At 36.2% G+C, this 23,356-nt stretch overlaps 3 protein-coding genes across 3 annotated transcripts; 1 reads left to right on the forward strand and 2 right to left on the reverse strand.

Moving 5' to 3' along the window:
* The first annotated feature begins 778 nt into the window (after window positions 1-778).
* On the forward strand, window positions 779-9,902 carry LOC126370464 (probable ATP-dependent RNA helicase pitchoune). The gene is made up of 10 exons (XM_050015333.1): window positions 779-966; window positions 1,076-1,156; window positions 1,403-1,552; window positions 1,920-2,180; window positions 2,790-2,939; window positions 4,042-4,206; window positions 4,732-4,873; window positions 5,585-5,744; window positions 6,536-6,688; window positions 9,336-9,902. Exons 1-10 carry the CDS (start codon window positions 861-863, stop codon window positions 9,831-9,833), a joined length of 1,866 nt encoding a protein of 621 aa, XP_049871290.1. The 5' UTR covers window positions 779-860; the 3' UTR covers window positions 9,834-9,902.
* Window positions 9,903-10,199: 297 nt separating this feature from the next.
* LOC126370471 (probable ATP-dependent RNA helicase pitchoune) lies at window positions 10,200-17,332 on the reverse strand. Its single transcript, XM_050015343.1, has 9 exons — window positions 16,849-17,332; window positions 16,496-16,645; window positions 15,983-16,147; window positions 15,507-15,645; window positions 14,100-14,262; window positions 13,358-13,510; window positions 12,584-12,751; window positions 12,184-12,361; window positions 10,200-11,221 (listed from the first exon to the last, which is right to left on the reverse strand). Exons 1-9 carry the CDS (start codon window positions 17,096-17,098, stop codon window positions 11,196-11,198), a joined length of 1,392 nt encoding a protein of 463 aa, XP_049871300.1. The 5' UTR covers window positions 17,099-17,332; the 3' UTR covers window positions 10,200-11,195.
* Window positions 17,333-18,480: 1,148 nt separating this feature from the next.
* On the reverse strand, window positions 18,481-20,636 carry LOC126370465 (glucosidase 2 subunit beta). The gene has a single exon (XM_050015334.1). The coding sequence runs from the start codon at window positions 20,536-20,538 to the stop codon at window positions 18,955-18,957; it is 1,584 nt and encodes a 527-aa protein (XP_049871291.1). The 5' UTR covers window positions 20,539-20,636; the 3' UTR covers window positions 18,481-18,954.
* Window positions 20,637-23,356: the final 2,720 nt, after the last annotated feature.

Genomic DNA, 23,356 nt, shown 5'->3' on the forward strand with positions numbered 1-23,356 from the left:
GGGATGCAGTGAAACAGGATCGTCAGGAGTAGACTGCTCCTTTTGAATGTGCACCACATAGGGTGCTAGGTCGGAAGAAACATATTTCCTACCAACTTGCTGTTGCTGCTGGGTTTGCTGATTAGTTACTGTGACTGTTGGTGGTGGAGGTGGAGGATCAGGTATTGTTGATAAAAGAGAATTGTCTTCGTCAGAATTGCAATTGCACTTGTCTACACCCGAAACGTTTTTACCATTTTTACTTTTGCGCTTTTTGTTGCAATGTTTGCAAATCTTTCTCAAGGGTCTTACACGTTTTCTGACTTGAGAGGAGCACCCGTCCTCCGTATCCATTGACGAAGTATCGTCAACAATAACTTCCATCCCTACATGAGGGACACGATGACGATCCCGGTCGCCACCGGGGTCGTCGGGGGGATCAACCCCCATAGTAAAAAGAAAAACTCACTTACCACTACACAGCAGCAAGTATTTTAGAAGAATATATATAAATATGAATTAACAGATAAAATAATACAGAAATACTCCACTGAACCCACACGAAATCAATTAAATTAAATTTTCACTAAAAAACACGACCGCCAATTTCGGAAGTTTCCCGCGCTTTTTTCAAAAAAAGTGTTGTTGGCTGGTAGAGAAAGTACATTTCATGTATAAATGTGCAACAGAAACTTGTCTTCATATTTTTGTTATAAATCAAATCAAAAGTTTATTTGCAAGAATAAACAATTTCAATTTTGTTGTGTCATAATCGAATTCGACTCTACTACTGCAGCACATTCATTCATTCAATTAATGTCAAATCCGCGTGTGGTGCACGCATGCTATTTCATTGTAATTTTTGTTAATTTTTAAGCAAAATGCCCACACCAGACAAAATTCTAATGCGAAAGATCAAAAAACGCGAAAAGAAGAAGTTAAAGCTTATAGCACAGAAGTCAAATGGAACTTCAGAAAGTATTTCAGGTAACCTATTATAGCTACTTATTCTTACTTCCAAAAAATAAACACGTGTTTCGACTGCGTGATTGTTTGAATCTCAGTGCTATTCAAATTCTTTGGATTTTCTTTACAGAAGAAGATGTTCAGGCAAGTGAGGTGAAAAAAAGACCACTAGAAAATAATGAAGCTACAGAACAAACACTATCCAAAAAAAGTAAGTTAGGGTAACTCTTGACCTTTAAAAACACGTCTTGTTACACAGTTATTCTATAATTTAGTATAAGTTTTCTCAAAACTTTTGTCCAACTTATGACTGCATTCTCAAATTCTAAGGTAAGGTAAGCTAATAGATTGCTTAAAGGACTTAAAACTATTCTTAAACAATATTGAATTGTGCAGTACTTTGACTTAAGAATGTTATTTTTCGAATTACTATTATTCACTATTCTCCATCTAACAGAAAAGAAAAAGAAGGCGAAAGTAGAAGTAAAGGAAGAACTTAAAGTAAAAGAGGAATCTGACAGTGATAATGATGGTTCAGACGTAGAAGACAGTCAGAATGATACGGAAGAGGAGGAAATTGAAAATAAACAAAATCAAGATAGTCAATGTAAGTAAAAGTCAAGTAATACATTGATTTAACATTCATCAAAATAAGTCACTGACTAATTCTTTAATTATTTAATGGATCACTTACAGACATGCACATAATTAAACTAAGTAGAAACAGTACTATTATACTGTTTATCTAATATCAGGCTAAAGATGGAAATAATCTAAAAAAAGTTTGTAAGGATTATTAATCTCACTTGATCATAGAGCAACAGAAACGTCCGCAGTCTGGTGAAGAGTAGCCATAGCTTTAGTAGGTGTGTCAGGTCACATTGTAGTTGTACCAATTGGTGATAAAAGGACTATTGATAATTCGAAAATTTGTTTAAGATACCTATCTTTAATCAGTAGGTTATTTCTTTCAGTGCCAGGGTCCAACTTGTGCTTGGGAATTCTATCGGACCAGAAGTTCTCTTCATTGGAAGGCAAAGTTTGTGAGCCTACTTTAATGGGCATCAAGGATATGGGCTTCACCACTATGACAGAGATCCAAGCTAAGGCCATTCCACCGCTGCTCGAAGGAAGGGACCTTGTGGGAGCTGCCAGGACTGGCTCCGGCAAGACCTTGGCCTTCCTCATACCAGCTATAGATCTCATTTACAAGCTGAAGTTTAAGCCGAGAAATGGTTTGTACAGATATGTGTATTTTGTCATCAAAATTTGGCTTACTTTAAAGCCCAGGTATTGCCCTATTAGTGTCAAACCACATTTGCAAGCACCTCATCACACTTTCCTATGTTTCTATCCTTTTTTGTTGCTCAGAACAGGCATTTGCTAAAGCAAGAGAAAGCATCAGAATCGACGAGGCGAAAGCGTGCGTAAGAGTAAGCTGGCAGATGTGGTTCAACCCTTAACTGCTCCACGCCTATGGTACAGTTTAAATAGGAATTAGTTATTTTTTAGAGATATTTATCTTCTATTTACCATTAAAAAAATAATTTGTCTATTGACAATTAAGTAAGAACTTTACCTGGGCATTTCATAAGGAAAATGATGATAAAAAGGCGAATGTGAAAACATACTCCATAAGTCCGTAGCAGTGTGTGCTGATAATCAACAACAGATTGAGTCTCCAGATCTCTGTTGAGGCACATTTGTTGTTCATTTGAAGCTTACATTGTAGGAATATGTAAATGAGTTGTTTCATGAACACAGAATGGATATCTGATAGCATTCTTGATACTGTGAAAACTTCCTTTCATTGAAATGTTCTAAAGAACTGGTACTTCTTTCAGGAACTGGTGTGATTATACTTTCGCCAACACGAGAGTTGTCAATGCAGACATTTGGAGTGTTAATGGAGTTGATGAAGTATCATCACCATACATATGGCTTGGTGATGGGAGGAGCCAACAGGAGTACCGAAGCACAGAAGCTTTCTAAAGGTAAAACAAAATTATAATGTTTCATAATAAAGTTTCTCTTATCAACATGGAAGAATTGGGCATGATGTGGGCACCCCACACCGCAAATTTGATTTTCCTCACCTCTGGGACCTTACTTTAGTCTGCATAGCCATAAGCTGGAGTGAGAAGCGCACGCGGACTTTCGAAATTACGCATTAGGCCGCACATCCAATGGAGTGTCTGGGGTGCGCGTAATGAGCCTCACAAAATATATTTAAAATCATAAGCAATATAAATATCCCTATGCATTTCGCCACGCTTAGCTTCTCCTACTCATGGAAAGACTGAGTGCCAAACATGGGGTACATCAATGCTCTGATAATAATAGTGTTGTTTAATCCATAGCAATGCTGTTGAACATATTTGCAACAATTAAAAGTTAAATACCAAAACATGATATAAATTGATATAATATTTTTTGTGAAACATTCTTTATGAAAATAATGATGTCAAAATTCCTAGTCAACATTTTCCACTATGCAGCTCTTTGTTACATTACATGTTGTGGCCGAATGCTGGCATACTAACTTACCCTAATATCGCACGACGCTTCTTTGTACACAATAAAACAGAACAAAAAGAAGACTGCCTAGAAAACAAATTCAATAATTGGGTAGTTTCCTAGGTCAAAGATATACATATAATGAAATTCTGATTACTAAATAAAGACAGACAGAAACGTGACAAAAAACATTTTCTTTTATCTAACTTATTTATGTATTTTATAGTAATAAAATAAGTGCGACATTTTGCACGGTTTTCGATGACGTCACATGTTGCTTTTTCATACAAATTCCATTGTAATTTCGTGTTTTCACATTTATTAAAAAGTTTAAGAAAAAAAATAGGGTAGTCTCTATTCAATATTTTTTTTAGAATGTCTAGGGCCTATGCCGAGGTTTTCCTTGCTGGTATTTTTTTCGGCTATACACGTTGGGAGAAGCTGCAGTAGTTTTAGGCTGATCAGACGTTAAACAAAAATAGTTATATTTATGTAAAAAATGACGATTCAAAGTGTAACTATGTTACCAACTGAATAAAGATATTCTTGAGTTTGAATTATACCCTTTGTCATTAACAGGTATCAACATCTTAGTGGCGACACCTGGTAGATTGCTGGACCACCTCCAGAACACACCAGACTTCCTGTACAAGAACTTGCAGTGCCTCGTCATCGACGAAGCTGATAGAATACTCGAGATTGGCTTCGAAGAAGAAGTCAAACAGATTATTAAGCTGTTACCTAGTAAGTAAAAGATATCTTAGGATATATCTTATATATTAAAAGATTGTTTGAAGATTGTGTGTCGTAAATAAACTTTTTTATTATTATTATTAAGATATATTTTTTTAGTTTAGGATATAATTTTCAGCTTCTCATTTGCATAATTTTGCATGCATAATTTAGACTTGATAAGCAAATGCTTATATGCGTGTATTTACGGACTGATTATTAATCAGTATGTATAATTTAAAGTAAATATACTTAAATCATTATTTAACGCTAGTATAGTAACATAACAACATACGCTGTCAACTATATCCCAATTGAGGTAGTCAAAAGGTATTAGGGAACTAAGTACCCACACCTAACCAAGCTATATTATGTTAGACCAACGTGATAGGTGGTGAGCCATCACCGTTTATTTTTATACCTTAAGACCTCTTAAACGGTTTCCCTAAAACAGCCCAGATTTTGCATTTCTGTGCGCACACAAACCTCCCTTTAATGAAGCAAAGGGAATTTGTAGTACACTATCGTTATTTTCAGAGCGGCGTCAAACCATGTTGTTCAGTGCGACACAGACGAAGAAAACCGAAGCGCTAACAGCTCTAGCCGTGAAACACGAGCCTGTCTATGTCGGTGTTGACGATCACAGGGAACAAGCAACCGTCGACTCATTGGAACAGGGGTCAGTACTCATACACTCATTCATTTGATTCCGAGTAAAAATTAAGACCACAATTTTTTACCAGGATTGATACTAGCGTGGTTTTGTTAACAAACATCACATCCGAGAGGGACTTTTCAAAAAGCGCTTGCTAGATTTTCACTATAAACCATTGATTTACTACTACCGCAGATACAGCGCTTAATACAAGAATGCGGCAAAAACTTGTCGCTTGCTTAGCTGTACATTCGTACACAGCGGTAACATTCAATAAAATCGTGTGGAATTAAGGAAGTACGCATCTTTTTATTACGTATATTAGCGCGTGGTGCTTAGAAACGCGATCGGGTTATTCCGCGACTCGGATTGACCAGGAGTACTTGTTTTAGTGTATTTTAAACTAAAATAATAATTTTGGTGGGTTTCACTGCGAAAATTAAGATGTTTATACTATGATAACATGCACAATATCATTACTTATTGGAAATTTGATCTTCTTTTTTCGCTTTAAGCTTCTATTTTTCTACGCACTTCCCCGTGTTGCCAGTTCGGCGATTCGCGCACTGAAGTAAAGTACTGTCAACGTCGTTATATTAACAGTAACTTGGCGTCCCACTTTTTGAGCGCTGATGTTCAATCTACGGTAGTTGTAAATCAATGCCATAAAGCGACAATTTGAAGTTTTCAAGCTCAAGACTAATGAGATATATTAATATAAACTTTATCTTTCAGGTACATAGTATGTCCTTCAGAGAAGAGATTCTTAGTGCTGTTCACATTCCTGAAGAAAAACAGAAAGAAGAAGGTGATGGTGTTCTTCTCTACCTGCATGTCTGTCAAGTACCACCACGAGCTGTTCAACTACATTGACCTACCAGTCATGTCTATTCATGTAAGTAATAAATATATTTGATTCAAATATCTTTATAATATAATTTCACGTACTAAGGTACGCTAACTAAGACTAGACTTATGCACGTCTCCTGCAACATTTTATTTATATCTATTCTAGCAGGCTCATTGTTGGCACAAGAGTGTTGTAGGTACTATGAAGATGTTACTATGGGCCTTTATTATGAACTCTTAACTATAAACAATATTTATAACCAAAACATAAAAACCTGATATTGAGCTTAAACATAATATTTAAAATGTGTTTTTTTTTAGTTAGTTTCTGAAGTTGGTTTTATTGGATGCTTATTAGTAGTTACTTTTTCGTATGTATACACTTTGCAACCTTGTCACATTAACTTTTTTGACAATTTAAACCGTATGCCTCATTAAATGTCAAATATGATAGTGCGACAGGGTTCTAAAGTGGTTATATGATATTGCTCATGACTGGACTGTGGCATAGAATAAAGAATACATGTATAGAACGGTAACTCCGTCACATACCAATTCGTATCGAGCGCCGACCTCACACCCCTCTGGGTCTTACTATGCCCATAAGCCGCTTAGGAGAAAGGGAGAGAGCGCAGCCTGTGGCTCCTTCGCACTCACACCTCAGATGGCACATGGCGAGAATAAGATTTTTGTGTGGAGCTTCCATGGTGTGACTATGGTTAATGGAAACATCCACCACATCTTTATTTTTATCGACTTGCACCAATAAACAGGCTACCTACGTACAGTCCCACCGAAACCACTCTGTATTTCGACTAATTATCAGCCTATTCACAGGGCAAGCAGCAACAAACCAAGCGTACGACGACATTCTTCCAGTTCTGCAATGCTGAGTCAGGCATACTTCTGTGCACCGACGTAGCGGCGAGAGGATTGGACATACCCGCTGTGGACTGGATCGTACAATACGACCCTCCGGATGATCCAAAAGTATTTAAAACGTTTTTTGCCAGTATAAACACAAGCTCACAACTACACATCAATGTGGTAGCCAGGTGTGCGTTACCCCAACAAGAAAGTATCTCCTAGAGTTACATGAGTAGAACGTATAGTTGGTGCCTTATCTGCTGTAAATGTGCCCCCACATAAAAAATGTGTGCCCCCTGTCGTTTCGAAAAAAAATCGAAAAAACGATTCTTGCTGGGGTAACGTTTTTCTAGCAGGAAAATTCTAAACGAATGATCGGAGAGAGAAAAACTGTGCATGGCCAGATAGCTTATATGTGTGCCAAAATGTGCCCCCAAAAATAAAATCTGTGCCCCTTCAGATTTTCGAGATATTGCATTTCCTGCTGGAGTAACGTTTTGATGAATAGTATATCTCTAAAACCATTGCATGTGCCCCTGTAGAATAAACATACGCGAGTAGCTCTTAATGTGTGCCCCTTTGTGCCCCAATTAGATTTTAGAAAATATTTATAGTTTTCAAGTAATTGCGGTTTTATGAAAACCCGAAAAAACATCGCAGTGCCTAAATGAGACAAGGCATAACTTCGCTGAAAACTGTATTCGGTCTTTCTTGACGCTAATAATAACCATACAAAGTTTCAAAAATGTTCATGCATGCGTTTTTGAATAATCTTGCTAAAAGTAAAAACGATGGTGTCATAACTTTGACGGCAAAATACAAGGAACTGGCACAATCCCAGATGTGTAGGTGTAAACCAAAATCTTGTGCCTTTAGTCAAAAATATATGGTGAAAATATTGAGCTTCAAATGTTACGCATTAAGTAAATATAAACAAAAAACCAAAATATGTAAACAACGGCTGGTTATCCGACCAAATCTGAATGACTACTAAAAAGCGACGGATTCATACTTAACGAGGACCTTCTTTATTGGACGTATTATACCTAAGCTGTTGTCCTTACAGTCGCGTTCAAAAGTTTTGAGGGCTAATTAAAAAATATATTAAATGCACCTTGTGACTATATAAATGAAACAGCTTGTTGATGTGGAAATTATTATTTACATTAGTATAAAAATACAGGTATGTCACAAAACAGTTTGGTCACGATTTTGAGCATGTTAGTCACATGTACATTTTATTTGAAAATGGCTCTTATAAATGTACTTAATCATGTGTAAGGTCATAGAAACAGCTATTAAAATATAATCCAATAACAACTTTATTTTATTAGTTATTACTTTTCTACTTCAGTGTACTCAGGCACAACACGTGTGAACCGGTTAGTGAGTAAAGTAAAGAAGGTCATCGATATGTATGAATCCGTCGCTTTTTAGTAGTCATTCAAATTTGGTCGGATAACCAGCCGTTGTTTACATATTTTGGTTTTTTGTTTATATTTACTTAATGCGTAACATTTGAAGCTCAATATTTTCACCATATATTTTTGACTAAAGGCACAAGATTTTGGTTTACACCTACACATCTGGGATTGTGCCAGTTCCTTGTATTTTGCCGTCAAAGTTATGACACCATCGTTTTTACTTTTAGCAAGATTATTCAAAAACGCATGCATGAACATTTTTGAAACTTTGTATGGTTATTATTAGCGTCAAGAAAGACCGAATACAGTTTTCAGCGAAGTTATGCCTTGTCTCATTTAGGCGCTGCGATGTTTTTTCGGGTTTTCATAAAACCGCGATAACTTGAAAACTATAAATATTTTCTAAAATCTAATTGGGGCACAAAGGGGCACACATTAAGAGCTACTCGCGTATGTTTATTCTACAGGGGCACATGCAATGGTTTTAGAGATATACTATTCATCAAAACGTTACTCCAGCAGGAAATGCAATATCTCGAAAATCTGAAGGGGCACAGATTTTATTTTTGGGGGCACATTTTGGCACACATATAAGCTATCTGGCCATGCACAGTTTTTCTCTCTCCGATCATTCGTTTAGAATTTTCCTGCTAGAAAAACGTTACCCCAGCAAGAATCGTTTTTTCGATTTTTTTTCGAAACGACAGGGGGCACACATTTTTTATGTGGGGGCACATTTACAGCAGATAAGGCACCAACTATACGTTCTACTCATATAACTCTAGGAGATACTTTCTTGTTGGGGTAACGCACACGGTAGCCAGAGGTACACCCATTGCAAGATGAACTAAGTACCAATGTGTTAGGTGGTGAGCCGTATCGTCATCTATAGTGGTCGAGCCAACTATGTAAATGGAAACAACACTTAAGATATTCAAGCAAATTCTTATGTAAAAAAAAATTGTGTTGATCACGTTTCTTTCGATAAATCGTGACTTTACAAAATTGCTAAAATCAACAATAGCCGCGGAATTCGCTGATTAATATTTATTGTGTAAGTCTAAAATTAAACGAAATCAAGCTTCCGAAAATGTTAAAACACAATACCGGGTTCTTACCGCGTTATAATCAGGGATATGAGACTCCCGATATTTCAAGACCAATATTGCAAGTGCCATGATTACGGAATCCCTGATTTTACCGCGGTAATACCGGGTGGTATTATGTGTTTTAATTATGATAATAACCGCGTAAACCTCAAACAATGTATTTGTAGGTATTGTTACACTCTTAGAAATTAATTATTTTTTCTTCATTGTGTATTAACTAGAAATTATTTGTAATAGGAATACATCCACCGAGTGGGCAGAACAGCTAGAGGTCTCGGCACGAGTGGCCACGCTCTGCTCTTCCTGCGGCCGGAGGAGCTCGGCTTCCTCAGATACTTGAAACAGTCAAAGGTCACGCTCAACGAATTCGAGTTCTCATGGAACAAAGTCTCAGACATACAAATGCAATTAGAAAAACTAATTTCAAGGAATTACTTCCTCAACCAATCCGCTAAAGAAGCCTTCAAGAGCTACCTCAGAGCTTACGACTCTCACCATCTGAAAACTATCTTCGATATTGACACGATCGACATGGCAAAGGTGTCAAAATCATTCGGTTTCATTGTTCCACCAGCGGTTGAATTGAAAGTGGCGAGCAAAGGTCCTCCGACTAAAAGGAAAGGTGGCGGTGGATATGGCTACTTCAAATCGCTCAACGACCCAGGAAATCAGAAGAGAGCGGAGAAAACGAAAATATATCGACAGAAAGGCAACAACAAGAGAAGTTTTAGTTGAAATCATCTTATACGGGACATATTGTTATAAGTTATCATCGTAAATAAAAACAATATTTAACTTTAAAAATGTTTTATTGAGCACTTTCCTTATTGATATTATAACTACCGACTTTCCTCATAATATCACAAACACTTAAGCTTGCAATTTTGTTATCCCAGTTAGAAACGATAGTTCTATAAATATGAAATATTGCATAACTTGCAGAGTAATCTCTCAGGGTGGTATTAATAAACTAATCTCATCTTCGAGACTGCCCTCAAGATTATGTCAATGTGACAGTTCTTATATTAAAACAGAGACTTGAGCGCGATCTTGAGGGCAGTCTCAGCTGAGATTAGTTTATTAATACCACCCTATGTCACCTAGACAAGGGCAAATGCCAAGTTGTTGATTAGAAACTTAATTGACAGCGCACTACATTATTTGTCCGATTACGAGAAATGTCAAACATTTCATAGAATAATTGGGTAGTTTCCAAGGTCAAAGATAAATTATGAAATTCTGATTATTTACCTACTAAATAAAGACAGATCTAAAGGTGATAAAAAATGTTTTGTTTTTTCTATTTAACTTATTTATAAATTTTAATAAAGAAAAATGTAATAATAAGCACGACATTTTGTCACGTTTTCCTATGACGTCTCGGCTTGCTTTTTCATACAAATTCCATGTAATTTCGTGTTTTGACGCGTAGTAAAAAGTAACGGATTTGACTAGTTGGGGGATGAAAAAAAAACAATATACTTACCATGATAATTACTCTTTTTAGGGTTCCGACCCTCAAAAGGTAAAACTGTACCCTTATAGGATCACTTTCTTGTCCGTCCGTCTGCCTGTCAACCCCTTTTTCTTTTTTTAACCCCATTAGGTCTCGTAGTCGACTAAAAGATTACGTCCTGAAGGTATAACAAATTTATTTACGTTGGGCTAGTAACATTTTGTTTTAGGACGTCAGTCATTTTATCCTTGCCGCATTCTTTGAAAAGCTTCGCTGCAGGCTTCTATTTTATTCTCTCGTGCGTGAGTGGGTGAGATCAATGACCAACCTCATCAACCCTGGTGTCAGTGTCACTATTGAGCTTCCAAAGGCCCCTGATAAGGCTCGTGTAACGACTACATACTTTTACATAAGTAAATTGTAGCCGGGACCGACTGTTACGGGACCGAAAGTGCCCTCCGCAGCACGGATCATCTTACTTTCAGCCAATCGAGTGTTGACCCTGCAGTGTCTTAACCAAACTAGGGATCAGAAAGGGATTTTGTGATTATATCTCCACCGGGATTCGAACTTGAAACCTCAAGATCGTTAACGGTGGGGACCGTTAACCACTAGACCACGGAGGACGTCGCTAGTAGTCTTCATGTTTTCTTCTTTCGTTTATTCACTGATTTTTTTTAAGGAAATAAATATGAAACCTTGCATAACTTATCTTTTCCTAGACCTATTTGACCATGATCTACGATAATAATGCGATAGCATAGCTGAATATGATTGCAACTATGCATCAACAATAATATTATCGCTACAAGGTATAACTGGAAATTTTATGTTAACCTTTTATTGACTCAGCTGAATAAATGCAAGTTGATAAAACATCTGTGGGCTCTGCACGGCAACCGCGCCGAGCGCGGCGCGAATTATATCGAGGCCGTCGACCAATAGCCGTTTGACGTCCATCTACGTAGATAGCATTCGTATCGTTTATTGGTCGAAGCGTTCAATATAATTAGCGGCGCGCGGTTGTCATACAGACCCAAAAAATCGTCACTGGTTTAAAACATGAATTTTCTTAAATGACTTTCGATTGTATAATGTCAAGTTGAGAACAAATAGGAATTTTATAATAAATGAGAAACCGACCGAATTTCACGAATTTTCTACTACATGTCTCTCGCTCTAACAAATGACGGTTCTGAATAACAAAAAAGGATAGAAACATAGAAAAGTGCTATAAGTTTGCTGGATGTGGATCAATCCATATGCAACTAGAACAGGTATAGTGCGGTATACCTCTACAGTCGTTTGCACAACTCTTCGTCTATCGTGTGGGTTGTGAGGTGGATTACCAACCTCATCAGCCCTGATGTCAGAGTTATTATTGAGCCGCCAAAGGCCCCTGACATGGCTCATGTATCGACTAGATACTTATATCAGTAAGTAGTAACAGGGACCAACAGCTTAACATGCCTTCCGAAGCACGGATCATCTTACTTTCGGATAATCAGGTGATCAGACTGACTTCTCGTGTCTTCGAGACCAGTCACACGAAAGATACGAGTCCATAGAGAAGGATTTTTTTGAGGCTATTAGTTTTACATTCTGCAAATCACTATTTCAAAAGGATACAAAAATCGACATGTGGCTGCTCCAAAAAGCCAAACGCTTTCGCTGCCATTTTTAAATCCAAGGTATTAATGTCGAATATTTTCTTCAGTGGATGCGTTTTGTAGCATCTTAGAAAAGAGAGGTATGCTTTCCTTGATAAAACTTTCATTACTCCATTGTTCTCTATAAGTTGTTGTAACTGAAATAAAATAAAACACATAACAATTTAAGACTGCTGAAAATGAATTTCTCACGGTATTGCCGATTAATAACTTTATCTTGTTGCTCTGCCGTTAAAGTAACAGGCCAACTTTTATGTAAGTTATACCTGCACTTTAAAGAAAGTCCTCACATTTCAATAAGGATGGCCACAATGTTTAAGGTCTCCCGCAGATGTGCATATCTTCTCAACTCCACTTACCATTTCCTGAACTTCACCAGGAGGATCACCAAAAGAATATTTATCCAAATAAACATTCTGTTTACGTAAGAAATCGACGAACGGTTCCTCCTCCGGCCGAAGTAGAATGACCGCGTTGCCAGTATTGCTTAACCCTCTCGCAGTACGACCTACTCTGTGAATATACTCCTGGGAAAAAAAAGAACGTTAATGAGTAAACCCTAGTTCGGGTGGGTGTCTTAGAAAAGAAAATAACATCCACGTCGTCAAGGTTGCCTGGAAAAGATTGCTACTTAGCAATAACGCCAATAAGGCAATAAGGTACTCATTCTATTTCTCTTTTGTATTTTCCTGTTTGTGCAATAAAGTATTTATGTTACGCGAGCTCTGCTTACTTTACTACCACATAGCCGTCAAATGAAGATAAGAAACTTTTGGTTGATTTGTGACAGCGCAGCGTAAAGCATAACGGAAAAAGAGAAATCTGTTTAGCTAGTATACGAACTGTGGTAATGTAATAAAGACAAATAAATATTATTCGGCGTAATAAAAATGACCAACAAGTTTACACAGACAGTTCTACAATAAGTTTACGAAATTACGACTTTATGTACAGTCATAACTGTCATAAGCACTATAATGTACCCTCTTCAGGACTCTGTCGCACTAACATATTTGACATTCAGTGAGACTTACAGTTCAATTTGTCAAAAAAGTTAATGTGACATGGTATAAAGTGTATACATATTAATGCTCGTGACCGTACCTACGTATACAAATTGAAATATGTTTTACCTTAGGATCTGTAGGTGGATCGTACTGCACTATCCAATCGACACTTGGTATGTCCAATCCTCTAGCAGCCACGTCAGTGCAGAACAGAGCACCACTCTGTGCTTTCACGAAGCTGAGGTATGTCTCTTTTCTTCTTGCTTGACTTTGTTTACCCTAGAGAAGCAGCATTATCTATATTATATTACATAAAATATAATTATATACAAAAGCGAAAGGTCACTGACCGACTGACTCACTCTTCAGAAACTACAAGTGCTAGGAGTTAAAACTTATCATGGGGGTTCCTTTTAAGACAAATTCAATCTCTAACAAAGGGTGGCAAAGTTTGTAATGCAACTTCTATAGTTTTAATAGTAGGGGTTCACGGGAAAGAAGTCGCGGGTAACAGATTGTATTTTATAATATTTTTCACACTAAACTTTATCGGTCGCCTGATTTATTTAATTCGAAATTGTATAACACCGTATAACACAGTAAAGGGCTATCGAATAGCATTTATACTTTCTTGTGTTCATTACTTACAAAAGTTACATATAAAAATCCAGCTATAATTTAAGTTTGATAAATTTTAGTAGGTATTTTCACAAACTGATAAAACATTTGATTTGCTGTAAATATGTATGTATAGGTAACTTAACTAGTTATTTACGTGGGTTTAAATCATATTCACAGTAAGAGCGATAAGCTTGCGTACTCGACTCAATAACACAGATTACATACAAAATAATATTTGTTTACTTACATGTATACTCAAAACATTCGCTTTACAATGGAGCCTAAAGAATTCATTGTGAAAATCCACTGATTTACAAGATGAGAAGAAGACCATGACCTTTAATTTTTTGCTCTTTTTCAGCATTTTGTAGAGCCAGGGTATTCTCATTTCCACTGGACATACATAATACCTGGAAAAAAATAAACATAATAGATCAAAACGACATCAAATACTGCACTTGTCAACTGGTTATGAACTTATGAATTTATGAGATATCCAGTAGTACCTACTTACTAGTATGGTTCGGCACTGAATAGCAATATTTGCTGATATTACGCTATGATCAAAACATTGTCCATTTTCTGAATTTTAAGAAGCTATGTACCTAAGTTATGATGAAAACGTATCGTTAAGTACTTAATCAAGAAATACTATAAATATTTGTATGTTCCAATGATTGCAATAAGTGCAGGCTGATCACCTGATTGTCCGAAAGTAAGGTGATTCGTGCTTCGAAACACACGTTAAGCCCTTGGTCCCAGTCACTACTTACTGATATAATTATAGGTATAAGGTAGAAATTGTTACATGAACTATCTCAGGGGCCTTTGGCGGCTCAATAATATCCATAAGTTAATTGATGAAGTTGGTAATTCCCTCGCAACCCACACGATAGTAGCAGAATAAGTGCTTTTACTATGGCTTTCTGGCTTATATGTGTAGCTGTTATCTTGTACCTCGATGGATGTATTTTATGCATATTTTATGTGTTAAGAGACTTTGTTATCTAGTAGTCAATATCAGAACCGTTTATTACTTACAATGTGTGTTTGAACCAACAGTGAATATACCTATGTATATAGATCGTAGGGTTCCATAGCATAGTAGGCTCTTATCCATACGTCCTTCAGTTAATAAAGAGACGTGTGTATGCAATCCGATTTCACGGGATCCCGATCTCGCCAGATCTCGTCTAATTTTTCGGGATTAATCCCGAAGCATAATATCCTCGTAACGCCCCGGATTTCCAGACACAATAGTTAAACAATGGGATTTGGATTTTAAAAGGCATCTGGGCCTTACGACCATATGACGAAATCCAATTCGAGATTGACGGGATTAGGCGATCTCCTTGAGTTATACTTTTTGTTTTAAATACGCTGATTTCCAAAATTTAAAAAAAAACTTATTTATTTAGTTAGTCATATTGAAGAATAAAGGTACTTTGTTTTCTTTAAAAAAAAACACAAAATAAAGAAGCAGTTTTCATTGTTTTCAGCCATCCTAACTTTAAATTTTGTATGAACTAAACAAGATCCCGAAAATTTCAGGATCTCGCGGGATTGATATTTGCGATCTCGGGTCGTGATTTTCCCTCCCTAATTGTAGGGTAGGATATTTTATAAGCTGTTAAGGTATAGTAAAATAGATTACCCTTGCTGTAACCCTGCAACTGTAGACTGAGTATTGTTGCTAACAGATACTAAAACTGGATTGCTTCTCAGAGCTAACTTAGCTAAATTTTCCACTTTACCATCTATTGTCGCACTGAACAGGACTGTTTGTCTATTTTCTGAAATATGAACAATAAATAAAAGCCTTAAAAAAAATGAAAAATTTTTTTGCAAAGGAAATATTTTTGTCTTTCCATTTGTCATTATAATTTCATGTGATTAATTCAATACTCTAGTGCAAAATAAGAACTTTGGTTATTAGCCAATGCAAAATTATTACAGGATTATTTTAGATTTGTGCTTAAAATTGACGTGTGTTCCATAAATTTTATGCTTGTCGATTACCCGTCCCTTTCCTTTTCGGCGGATAAGAAAATGACAGATATAACTTAAAATAAAATTAACTGTTATTTATACATAAATAAATAAAAAAATATGTTTAGACAAAAGGATTACTTGGTAATAATTCAATAATTCCTGTAACATGCTTCTCAAATCCGGCCTCCAATAATTTGTCAGCCTCATCCAACACTAGGCACTTTAAGTTTGTACAGTTAAATTCTTGAGTGTTTTGTAAATGGTCTAACAAGCGACCTGGCGTGCTTACTACTATATTTGCTCCTGAAAAAATTACAAAAAAATCACAATTCAATCTAAACCCACGCAAAAATTATGTGATGAAATAATCTTAAAATTTTTTTTTTTTTTTAAATAGAATACCTACCTAAATATTCTATTTTACTTGTTATAAACTGTTTTTAGGAAAAAAGCTAGCCAAAACATGTGTCAATCTGTATAATAATTATAATCTATGCAGTTTTACGATTTCCACTGCTAGGTAGAAAAGAAAGGTCATCATAACATTATTTACAGTAAAATTTTAGTGTTTTTAAGGATGATCAAACATTGGCAAAGTCACAGTCCTTTTTATTGAATATGTACTACATAATTAAAAGTATAAAAACATACCTTTCTTCAAACTCATGATATCCTTAACTTTCTTTTCTCCTCCGACTATCAAACTATATGATAAATCTATGTCTGATAGCAATTTCTTTAACACTTCAAATGTCTGAAGAGCCAACTCTCTAGTAGGAGATAAGATAATGCAACCAGTACCTAAGAACATGTATCCCAATTAGTTTTTAAAGGTTATATTATTATAATATTATGCCTATTGAAGAGTAGCCTCAAATTCTCTAAACTCAGTCACAGTCATCTTTTATGAAAAGGTTAGGTCAAGTTTTTTAAAGCTACCTAGCTAGATAATATCGAGTTTTCATATGGGATAACAATAGAAAAATTAAAAAATCATTACTTACCATGTTTTCTGGTAAACTTAAACTTGATTAGGCTATCAACTACCGGTATGAGGAATGCTAGAGTCTTTCCGCTGCCTGTTTTAGCAGCTCCTATTATATCTTTTTGTAGTAGAAAGTGAGGTAAAGTTTCAGCCTGGATTCTCGTCGGCTTCTCGATACCCATTGATCTCAAGGTGTGGAGGATTCTGTTGTCTATTTTCCCCTCAAGCATTGCGTAACTCGACTCAGCCACTATTTTATTTACATCCATTTTACAGTAAATGAATACGAGAAATTAAAATAGTTGCGGTGTTTTATTTCCTTTGAATTAACCTATTTTTTGGGACCAGCACTTGTTCCACACTCTACGGACACTTTGCTACACAGTAAATTGATATATTTTTCAGTTATAACAACAAGAATTTTATTGATAAAAGAAAATACTAGCTATTCTACTGCACAATTATTAATTCAGCAACAAAATGTAAACACGTAACACGTGCAACTGACAGATATGCAATTTTGACAAATAATTAGCATCCGCATCCATTCTAATAGACAGAGATAACATAAAAAAACGTATTTTCTTCTCTCTTTCCCTCGTTACAATGGCGCTAAAAATACCTAGTTAACAACAATAACAAACACAATTTTCCGATCGGATAGGTACGTGACCAATCTCAAAATAATAAAATGTCCTTCGTACCGTAGCCTTCGTATAGAAGCATGTACCTATTATGGAATGTACCTCTTATGAAAATTTTATTCGATTATTACATAGTACATGCACTGTATTTTTTTTTAAATCGTTTGCAACTAGGCCTCAGTACTTGGTTCTTGGCCTCAGCCTCTGAATTTGGATACACAGTTCTTGTTTTTCAACGCTTATTTCATTTGTATAATCCGCTACAAAAAAAATAAAACAAGGAACTTTCGTGGCGCGTACGCGTTTTTAAACTTAGGGTTTGTAAAGTTAGAAGCTTGGCTCCATGGTATAAGACCATGCTTGGCTCTACACGAGGCAGCGCGAAACATTTCAACGGTTTTAACTTTAACTATAGATGTAAGACCGGGTTAAAACCATTTAAACCAATCTGTTTAAAATAAAAAAGCCGAGATGATCCCTGCTTCGGAAGGCACGTTAAGCCGTTGGTCCCGGTTACTACTTACTGATGTAAGTAAGTAGTCGTTACATGAGCCACGTAAGGGGCCTTTGGCGGATCAATAGTAAACCTTGACACCAGGGTTGATGAGGTTGGTACTCCACCTCACAACCCACACGATAGAGGAAGACGAAAAAAGCCGTCAAAAACCGAAATCAACCATATTTTACGGTTTGAAACGGCAGATTTTAACGACTATGTTTTTCTGTAGGGATATAACGGAGTACCTATACATATAAACTTTGTAAATAACTGTTGAATGTGTAATATACTATTATTGATAATAATACACTTAGCGTGTTTAGTTCTAGTTAGTCTAACTACCTAATTAAAACGAAACATGACGTCAGGTGACCAAAATATGCCCATAATGAAGTTTAAAACACAGTTCGAGAAATGGTAGGTAGTGCCCTGCCCTTGCGCTCACTTTGCTCGTCTTGGCGGGGACACTTCCGTGCCCCCAGATATAAGGGAAAAGATGACAAATAAATTAAATTCAATAAAAAACAACATTTATTGATCACTCACATTGTTTTGTTCACTTCTTCAATTTTTATTTGACTTACTATTACATGTACTAAAACAGCCTTGTGTTTCAGGAATGTGTAAGAAATTATAAATTACTGTTTGAAATGCTGTTAGGTATATTGCTTCAGTCTTCATACATACTTATAGATAAAATAGTTCAAAATAAATTAGAAAAACTGAAACAATTGAAGTTGTGATTTGCATTACGTTCTAAAATTATTATTATTCTCTACTTACTCTACAAGTTAATTTTCCTATGGAAAATAACATTGAAGTTACACATTTCATTCAATGACGGCAGAAAAGGGTTGTGACAAAATACACATACATATTATACAACGTAGATTGGACATGATGACTGATTCACTTCGTTTCTTAGACAATAATTAATGTTAACTGTTCACCTGAAGGTGTGAAATGTATGCTGTGAACTATTTCACAGCTCATCATGTGATGATTGCTGGTGTGTATGGGTATCATCACAAGCAGCTGGAGTGCTTAGCTCCATTCTATATTCACAGCGGAATGGTTCTGTGACAGACAGAAGTTGGGTTTCTAGGCCACACTGGATCTGGACAGTGGTAGATCGGCTAGGTCCATTCCAACAGCTAACACCATTTGTGTATTTCATTGCCGAGTATTTGTTATTTTCATCACCTGCCCATTCTCCCCAGTTACCAAGCCCAATTTCTGACCCACCATTCTTTGATTTCTGAGTAACTTTTTGGAACAAACAAATCTTGTAAACATATTCCTTATCTTCATACTCAAAGCATTCACCATCAAGTGTGGCAAACTCTTGGTTTAGACCATAGTCTTTTTCTAAGTTTTCTTTAATATTTCTGATATTAGATTCAATTTCTCTAACTGTACGTTCGGCATCTGTCAACTGGCGACGGGCCTCTGAGGCTTCCTCAACTAACTTCTGTGTCTCATCATCATAAGTTTGAGCCTGCTGAGGTTCATCATGGTCTTCAATGTCATCACTAGGAAGTTCAGTATCACCATGTTCATCATCAGTGTCTAACTCTTCATCAATTTCTTTACCTACATCATCTATTTCTTCTTCAGGATCATGTTCAAGTTCATGGTCTTCAGCTGGATCTTCAGCTGGTTTGAACATGCCTTGTTCCATCATCATCAAAGGCTTCAACAATGGCCAGGTAGTGGTAATGAAGGTCTCCTTATCAACACTTTCATGATCATTGAGGAAATATTTGAACTCTTCTTCATCTACTTGTCCATCCTTATCTTTGTCAAACACATTTACAACCTGAATCTCATCTTTGGTAAGTACTCCATCATTATTTGAGTCAAATCTTTCAAAATGTTCTGTTGCTTCTTTCATATGGGTTTGTCTTTCCTCTTCTGCTTTCTTTTGTCTCTCTTCCTCTTCTGCTTCACGGTACACTTTAAGTGCTTCATTTTCTTTTGCCTCCAACTCACTTTTTAGGGATTCCTTTTCAGCCTTGATTTTCTCAGCATCAGCTTTATCTTTTTCTAGTTGGGCAAGCTGTTCAGCCATGTCGCTCCGTTTTCTGTTTCCTTTCTCAATAAGTTCTATTCTCACCTGGCTACCTGCCTTATGTAGTTCTGCCAGCCTCTGAGCTTCTGCCCTGGCTTCTCGGCCGAGCTCTTCGCATATGTTGCGGCACGCATCTGGGGTGGTATACTCGTCGGTGCCATCGCAGCAATCACAAACACCGTCGTTGACCCGCGAACTCGGAATATTCTGCGGTCGATGCCCTGCATTAGCACAATGGAAAACACCATTCAGACAGGCCGATGTACCCGGCTCATCGCTCCCGTCGAAACAGTCGCAGTAATCATCGTTTACATAACTAAAAGGTATTGTAATAGTTCCATCAAAACAGGTGAAATCTTTGTCCGGTGGGTACAGGGACGCTTTAGATAAAGATACCCCGCGAGGTCTCGGTACATCGGACTGCGCACATATTACAAATGAAAAGACAACAAATACACACGTGTGGAACTTGCTAATCCATGAAGAATAACTCATGGTTAGTATATAATTTTCTAAACACCGGTTAGTTGCGAAAAATTAGGAACAGTGATAGACAACTAGAACGTGTACCAAATGACAGCGCTGACGTTTACGAAACAGTGACGAGCGACACTTTTCCACAAAAGGAAACCTGGTCACCGGTTTCTAGTTTATCGAGATGTGGTTACTAGTTAAAGAAATCGATTAAAATATATATATGAAATATAATAATTATGGAATCGTAAATGTGTGCACTACTCTATTCATTAACCATAGACAATTAGAAAAGGATAGATAGATGATTTTCCTGAGTGATTTTCGCTTCGGTTTTGTCAATGTTACAAATTAGAGAGAGGAAGATAAAAAATCAATAAGTTTTTATCTTCTTTCTACCTTGTTTCTACCACTATTCGCCACTCAATCATTCATTTCATTCACAGACCAAGTAGAGATGCTACGCAACAGACGGAAATGTTCCATAGTAAAAAAATTGCTCTGTGGAAACTGCTCTTATAGAACATGACAGCTCTTTTTTTTAATTGAATTATTTGCCTTGGAAGTTAATAGCTTTGGGTGGTAGAAATTTTAGCCTTTTTAAGCCTAAATCGCCTCCCCTTTTCACCCTCATGATTAGATCTAATTATTTTCATTTGGAATGGGAATTTGAAATGAAATAGGTAGTGCTATTTATTAATTATTTTATTTTTTAATGGATTGTTTTCTGGATCTCATGTACTCAGAGTAAATTCTTGCACAAATTGATATCAGAGGTTTTTTCGTAACAATCACACGCCTTCTTCGTCTAGGGCGTCGAGGGGTGGAGTAAATGAGTGGATCTAAAATAAGAAATACTTATTTATTAATTTATTTATTTATTATGGTACATCAACAGCAGTACATACACAAACACACAATATAAAATACACATAGGAAAAGTTCCGGTATGCCTGCCAATTATAGACGCACACAACACTGATAATAAAAAGTATACCTAAACTAAAGTTAGCTTAAAAAGAACAATAATTGAAAATAAAATTTAAAAAAGAAAAACATAAATCGTCTAATACAACACAACAACGTTTAAATGGTATGAAAAAATCAAACGAAAACTAAAACTATCGCAATAAAACTTAGAGGTAGGTGGTTAAGTACATAAAATTATAAAATTACATAAAATTATTAGTGGTGTGGATAAGTTTCAGCATTTTACTTTTAAATTGAATAAATGAATCGTTGTGTATGTCCACATCACTGTTGTTTAATTCGTTGAACTTCAACAATATTCTAGAAACCGGATTATGTAGGCCTAGGTTAGTTCTAGAACGGGGAACATTAAAAATTCTGCGGATTGGGTGCCGAGGATACTTGTACGGAACACTAATATTGATTTTGTTGAGCAAATGAGTGCATCTGATTTGTCCGTTAATAAGTTTATGAAGAAATAACATATCTGTCAGCGTCCGTCTAGTTCGTAAAGAGTCCATTTTAAGATATTGCAATCGTTGCTTATAAGGATGTCTGTGCGTTATTCCGGATGATAAAAAAGCTAAATGTCTTGTAAATGATCGCTGTATACTTTCGATCCTTTGTGAGGGTTCGCTGTATACTGGATTCCAGGAGACGCTGGCAAATTCCAAATGACTACGTACAAGACTATTAAATAACACCATTTTGGTCTGTAGCCGTTTAAACTTTCTTGTGTTCCGTCTGAGAAATCCTAACATACTGGCTGCTTTGCTGATAATGTTATCGAAGTGGGTGGCGAAGGCGTAACTTAAGTTTGCTGTCAAGTGTAACTCCTAAATCTCTTATCTCATTGACATGGCATATAACACTATCATTTACGGAATATTTATTACGGAGTGGATTTTTTTTTTCGTGTAAGTGATGTGGTAACATTTATTACTATTTAATGTCATTCCATTTGCAATACACCAAGTGCCCAGACTATTCAGATCAGTTTGTAATAATGCGGCATCTGTTGGGCTGTTAATGGTCTTGAATAGTTTTAAGTCGTCTGCGAATAGGGATGCATTACTGTGCCGTATGATTTTTTGAATATCGTTGATAAAAATGAGGAATAATATTGGTCCAAGATGGGATCCTTGTGGAACACCTGAATTCGCAAAGTATACAGTAGATTCAAAACCGTTAACAGCCACAACTTGAGGTCTTTTTTCCAAATAGGATTTAAACCATTTCAGAACAGCACCATCAATTCCGAATAAATGTAGTTTACTAAGTAAAATTACATGATTTACTTTGTCGAATGCGCTTGAAAAATCTGTATAAATAGCGTCAACCTGTAAACCTTTATCAACTTCTCTTGAAACGTCTGTTATGAACGACACTAAGTTAGTTTCGACTGACCGACCACTTCTAAATCCATGTTGAAAATCAGCTATATTTTCGTCTACAAGATTATATATCAGGGGATAAACAAGGGATTCAAACTATTTCGAAAAACATGATAAAATGGATATAGGACGATAATTTTTTACATTAGCTTGATCATCTTTCTTATAAATTGGTACAATCCTAGCTTTTTTCCATTCAAATACAAAATAAAAAAATAATAATAACCTCACAACAGCTCTAAATCGACAGAAACAAATAAACATCCTACTACGCCACACCCATACCTAGTCCAGCCTGTCGAGGGCATTTTTTTTTTGTGTTCTATCTGTAGATAAATATGAAAAGTAAAACAATATCAAAATAATTGCCCGTAACTGGATATTTGTGTATATCATACATATTAATCATTGTTTCAAGATGTGTGAAACATACCACTTTCGACTCTTGTACGTTTCTCTGGAACTTCTATTTTGCT

Source organism: Pectinophora gossypiella, chromosome 10 (assembly GCF_024362695.1).
Source record: "Pectinophora gossypiella chromosome 10, ilPecGoss1.1, whole genome shotgun sequence".
NCBI classification, from domain to species: Eukaryota; Metazoa; Arthropoda; class Insecta; order Lepidoptera; family Gelechiidae; genus Pectinophora; species Pectinophora gossypiella.